Source organism: Athene cunicularia, assembly GCF_003259725.1.
Source record: "Athene cunicularia isolate RWA chromosome 3 unlocalized genomic scaffold, athCun1 chr3_part1, whole genome shotgun sequence".
Classification (NCBI taxonomy): domain Eukaryota; kingdom Metazoa; phylum Chordata; class Aves; order Strigiformes; family Strigidae; genus Athene; species Athene cunicularia.
In genome coordinates this window covers 104,792,992-104,798,991 of record NW_020799097.1, presented here as the reverse complement: position 1 = coordinate 104,798,991, position 6,000 = coordinate 104,792,992, and the positions used below count along the sequence as shown (strand labels likewise).

The window sequence follows — 6,000 nt, the reverse complement described above, 5'->3', positions numbered from 1 at the left end:
GAAGTAGCATACAGTGTTTCAAAGCAGACTCTTCAGATCAAGAGCAAAAAGGCAAGATATGAATATTTAAAAGTCTGAATTCTTACCATAAACAATGCATTTATTATAAGACAAATGATAACTGGCTCACAGTATGCCTAGGAAATAAATTGGTGGTATCTGTCAAGTGTTGTTAGATTAACAGATTGTATGATTACATTAGCGAGTAAAACACCATCAGTTATGGTGTGGCCATATTCGCACTGTAACACCACCTGTGATGCACAAAATAAACCCAAACATGGTAAAAGTTTATACAGACAGATGGGGCTGAGGATTTGAACCTAGCCTTGTCCTCTCCCTGTAGCTATAAAGCTAGTAGTTTTCCCCTGGTACAGAGGAATCACTGCTGAAATATATCTTCCTCACAGAGTATGTAAAGTAAGAAACAATGACAGCCTCGCAAGTAATTTTCAGCAGTATGTATAGTCCTTTGGAAAACAGCTAACTGTAAATCTACACAAAAAGACAGGAATAAGGGTAGATCAAGCAACTGGAAATCATAACTAGCTTCACAGCTTTGCCTTCTCCAATCTATGAAATTCTGTGCACAGCCTTAGCCAGGAATATCAGATAAGCAAACGCTGAAGTTTACACTCCTCTACATTCAGAAAAATGAAGAGTGGCTTTTATATGACATACAGAACCTCTGAAAGACAAGATATCAGAGAAAGAGACTTTCTGGAACCAAGAGGAAATAGCATGCTGGTGGACAGACACATCGGCAGGAACTTACTTAGTTGAGCAAATGCAGCTATTTTGGTATGTAGATTTTCTGATGGGTGGCAAGAGAGAAGATATAATTCTATTTAACCAAACTGCCTGAATTAGGCACTTCCTAACAGAACCAAAGGTGATACAAAATGTGTGTCCTCTGGCGAGGGTGGCAGCCGGCTGCCGTGGAGCCGCAGGGCCCCCCAGGCGTGGGCCGTTGAGGCACCGGTGGGCCGGGGTACCCCCATCTTGTCCCTCTGTCCCCTGGGCACCATGTTTGTGGGAAAGGGGGGACCCGGCTGAGGCAAAGGGGCTGCCGAAGCATCAGACTTACCTCAACAAAAACCCCAGACAACTCATCGGGGTGAAAACTGGTCAGTCGCGTGCTTGTGTGTTTCACCCCTGATGAAACCCGGGTGGGAGAGTGGGGAACCTGGCAGCCCCAGTAAGACTGGCTTGTGCTGGGTGGGACCGTACCACCCGTGAATCCTTTGATATCGGAGGACTGTTGGCACTGTGGGCACTGCTGATGGCAGCCTTAGAAACACACCTGGCAGCTTTAGTCAAATGCTCTCCTCTGCTGCTCTGGTCACCATGAAGATGAGAGTTACTTCCTTGTGATCAGAGTATTGCAGGCTAAGTTTCTTATGGTGAATTTTCTGGAAGAAGTCCTGAGAGTTTGCACTTGTTTCCCAAGAGAAACTCGGATGAAGAGATGCTCTCCGAGAGATCTTGTAACACTGTTCGGGACTATTCAAGTTATGAGCTGTAACTGCATCACCTACCAGTTCAGTTGCCATTCGGAGTAACTAGACTGCTGGCCACATACAGCATAGTCATGAGATACTATAATCTCATCATTTTATTCACTCACCAGACAGGATGATGCAAGTTTCGTTATTTGCAGTTTGTTGATGGTCTTCAGAGCAGGGTAAGCTGTTACTACAAACCTTGGCACAGGCGTGAAAAGAAGTTTTCTTCCAGATCTGTGTCTTGGAAGAAAAAAAAATCATCTGAAAGTAAAAGAAGATATTTTTAATAACTGTCCTTATGTGGACATCTACGAGGCGACCAGTAGAATCTTAACGCTTTAAACTGTCTTGGCAGTCTCAGCAGTCAGTTTCACGTAACTATTTCTTCAGAATGTAAAGTCTTCAGGCTTTTCATTCTGAGCTCGCTTCATTGAGAAGTAAGGTCAATAAACTTTTGCAGACAGTCCAATTTGAGAGTTGAAGTATAACTTTTGTTCCCTTCCTCCCAGCATCACTTGTGTCTGATGAGAACTGAGGTGACTTCCAGCCCCTTACATTCATCTGACTTTGGAGCAATGTGATATCTTTGTAAGAAAGGTCCTCTTGGGGAGTAGTATTGTAAGCTGCTCTTACAAGTCTTACCAGTGAGTAGTCATCAGTAGATGAACTCTGTGGTTCCAGGAGGGAGAAGAAAAGGGAGAGAAGATGAAAGGATTACATGAAAGTGTTTCCTAGGGAGGAGGAGAAACTTTCTGGTGTGCATATCTGCTTCTTGTAGATACAGCAGGTAAATTAATAACACTTTCAATTTATAAAGTAGAAGTTGTGAATAAGAAGTACATACCCACCTGTAGCTCTGGAGAGACATACAGGATGGCTTTGTGCTTTTGCCCTCTTAAATGGCAGCCTGAGATGGGATGAACAAGTGTGTTGCTGCAGTTGGCCAGGTGCTGCTGACGTTGGCAAGCTCTGTATTGACCAACACAGGGAGGCTGGGGAAAAGCTGGTTACGGTGAGTTTGCCGACACTGAGACAGATTTTCACAAATATAAGCTACTTCAGTCCGTGGATTTAGTGGCTACTGATGTAAAATGCAATTATTTGCTTCCTGTGTCCAGAGGGACCTATGTCTGCTCAGGTCTTTATGTTACTCCTGGAAGTGTGGGAGGGTTGGTGCAAAGATTGGCCCTTGTTCATTCAGGTGCTTACTCACGCAGGAGTCCTCTGAGCTGTTGGCAGTGCCATCTCTCTTGGATGTCCCTGTCTGCAGAACTTGGTCTGATACAGCTTTGAGCAAGCCGCAAGTGGGATGCCAGATGCATTTATTTGGATTGGGGGGTGGGGTGGGTGTGTGTTTGCATTAGTGACAAATGGAAAGAGGGTTGTGATGTTTGCAGAAATGTTACATTGTCATGCTGCCTGTTGTGGGTGGCATACCGCTGCTATGGTGATCTGTTTTCTTTAATTGTTACTTTTAAATGCCCTTTCTATATATCAACAGGGTGGTAGGGAAGGAGTGTACATTTGGTTTCAAGTGTGTTTGTGCTTTTTGTCTTTTCTCTGCCACCATCTTTGCCCCTTTATGAAAAGGGACAACACCACTGAGTTGGGCAGTTCCCTTTTCCTGTTTGGTTGTGTTTTTGCTGGTAGTAGTTGAAAACTACAGTGGCCTCAGTCCTTGTGTCTTTTAATAAAGCTTATTTTTAGGAAAAGCAAATAAAGAATTGAGTTCTGATTTTTGTTTCTGACACAGGCATTGACAGTAATCTGTTCTGGTGTATGCATCTTGGTGTATGTATTTTAACACACACACACACACACACACACACACACACACGAAAACCAGGCTAATCCCCACTGCAGTGGTGGTGAAACGCTGAATTCCTCAAACTTATGTGGTTCCAGACGGAAGAGTATTGTGATGCCCTGAGTGCTGCTGCTGTCCCCCCCTCCCCCTCTGCTTTTAAAAGTCAAATTATTTACAGGGAATGGCAACAATTGCCCAGAGGTTTTGCTTGTTTAATGTTCTCCTTCCTCCCTGGACGGAAACTGTAACTCTTCCCATAGCTTCCCTCTCTAGCTTCCTTTCGCTTTCTCGAGCTGTTTGCTTACTGTTACTTTCCAAACCCCTTGGTACTCCTGTCTCCGTGGTGACAAGGGGTGGGGTCTCTGCTCCTCATGTGATGCTAACAGGCCAAATGTGAGCTGATACACCCCGGCAGCCTGGGCCAAGCCGCCCTTGTGCCTGGCTCCCAGCACCAGGAGAGTGTGAGGCCATCGCCTCGGGTGCCTGTGCCCACACCTCCTGGCACGCCAACTTGTCTCAGACTCTCCCTGTGAAATGCATATGGGCTTGTGCCACAGTGGGCCTTCACAGGGGTATGGTTTGTTGTAATAAAATAAGGGGATGGGGTGAGAAAAAAAGTCAGTGCTTATAAAAGGGGCTGTTGGCTAGAAGGACCTTCTTACCTGTCCTCCCATCATGATACATTATATATGTAGTCTTTCCTGCCTGATGTAATTGCATACTTTGTCCATCTTCTGGTTGTTTTTGGTGTTTTTTTTTTTAAATATGGCCTACCATGGCTATAGAAATCTTTGTTACAAAAAAACAAAATCTGCTTGGAGCAGCAGTCTGTGGACTTTTTGGCTGACATGTTTTCTGGAGACTGATATGTGTGTTTGTGTTGCGTTCCCACTCTACAATTTTCTTTCCCCCATCCAGATTAGCAAGGCATCTACAAAAAGAGGCGCAGTCTCAGCACAACAACTCGGAATTCACAGAAGATCAAAAGGTGAGTGTTGCTGTTTGCTCAGTCAAGGAGCTTGACTCGTAGATGTTAATGTGTATTATGTGTTTTTTAATCTTCCAGACCAGAGCCTTATGAGACCTTTTTTCCTCACTCAATATACGCAAACAGAAACAGGGCCCAGCATGGCTAAAACAATTGCTGTCATTAGATGTAACAGATGCTCTGCTGTGTAATATTGAATGTCATGCATGCTGGCCAGAGTCCTTCATCACCTGAATGTTTCTTTTTTTGGGTGACCTTTTGATAACTTGCTTATACAACGTTAGCACAATTTATGTTGTGAAGTCTGAATACAAAATGTCTTAAACTGCCAACATCGAGAGTGTGTGAGGAGGATGTTAGCTTAACATGTAGCACCTCACTGGGAAGGAGCTTGGCAGAATACTCCCTGGTAGTTTCTTAGAATGTTATTTGTTTAAAATCTTTCAAAATACTGAAATGACTTTACTTCTTCCTCCCTCCCCTCGGTTGAAATGTCTCCTTCTTGTCTCAGCATCATATTAATGCAATTCTGTTACAGAATTTAAGAGGAAAATACTAGCTGAGGTCTCATACACTCAAGCATTTTCAGCAAAGTAAAATCTTTTGAGGTATGAGGTCTGCTGAATTTTTGTGTATTGTATAAAGGCATGTTTTTCTTAGGAACACCAAATTAGAGAACCTCCCTGTATTTACAGATTTCCAAGTCATAAGATCACTTGTTTGAGCAATGACGTTGCCTGAAAATTGACATTTGCTAGCCCAGAGTCTCACCTATGGTAACAGGGTGCTAGTGTCATGCATCTGTATTCGGAAATGTTGGTCCTGAAAACAGGTCCCGGCTACATAAATTGGAGATGTATTTCTTTATAATGAGTTTCTTTAAACACACCTTTATGTAGAGACTGACAGTTTGTAAATGTTTCCTTGATGTGTACCAATGAGAAAAGCAAAAGGATGATCTTCCATGTTCTGTTTACCTTCTGCAAAGAAGATATGGCTTGTGATTGTCTTAAACTGAGTTGTAATCTTGGAGAAGGATTTGGTCCACCTTTACTGAACTGAGGGCTTGGGAGCCTTGTTAATGTTGGACAGCTGTTTAGTCTTTGATTGCTTCTGCTCTCTATCCCTTGCTGGTAGCTTTCTTCATCCTTCTCAGCTATAGTCATCCTTACTGCCTGTTTCCCCTCTGTGAATACTTTTGAAAATATGGTTACTTCATGACGGCAAAGCTGTTAATCTCACTTCTGGAGGCATCATCTCCTGTGAGTATGGGAGCCAGAACCACACAGGGCTTTGCTTCCAGATGTTCCCTGAAGCTGTGGAAAGGACCTTGGACCAGATTGTGGAAGTGAGTGAGGTCAGCCATGAGGGAAGGCCTGGGGGGCTCAGGAAGCAGAGATAACTGACCTCAGATGTTAGATGTGCAACTGCAATCATGTCTCAAGGCAACGATCTTCTGAAAAGAAAAAATGAGTCGCTGTTTTAAGTCCTTCAGAGTGATATCTTTCTAAAGCTGGTATAACTTACAAAAGAGGCTGACATTTATATTACTTGCTCTGTTTTGCAGATTAGTAAGGGGCCAATGCACTGAAACTTTGAGCCTGGTTATCAAATTGTGGTGACCATTTCATTAGCCACATATGCCACCGAATTCCCCAACATTTGGTTGAGAGAACATTCTCTTTCACTTCTTTGCCATG

General features: G+C 43.5%; 1 protein-coding gene across 1 annotated transcript in view; it reads left to right on the top strand.

The window, feature by feature from the left end:
- The first annotated feature begins 3,970 nt into the window (after positions 1 to 3,970).
- The window catches only part of AIDA (axin interactor, dorsalization associated), a 27,931-nt gene continuing 25,901 nt past the window's right edge, over positions 3,971 to 6,000 (top strand). Inside the window, 2 exon segments of the mRNA XM_026844246.1 lie at positions 3,971 to 4,217; positions 4,219 to 4,300. Of these exon segments, the coding sequence (XP_026700047.1) occupies positions 4,078 to 4,217; positions 4,219 to 4,300 (222 nt within the window). The 5' untranslated portion in view covers positions 3,971 to 4,077.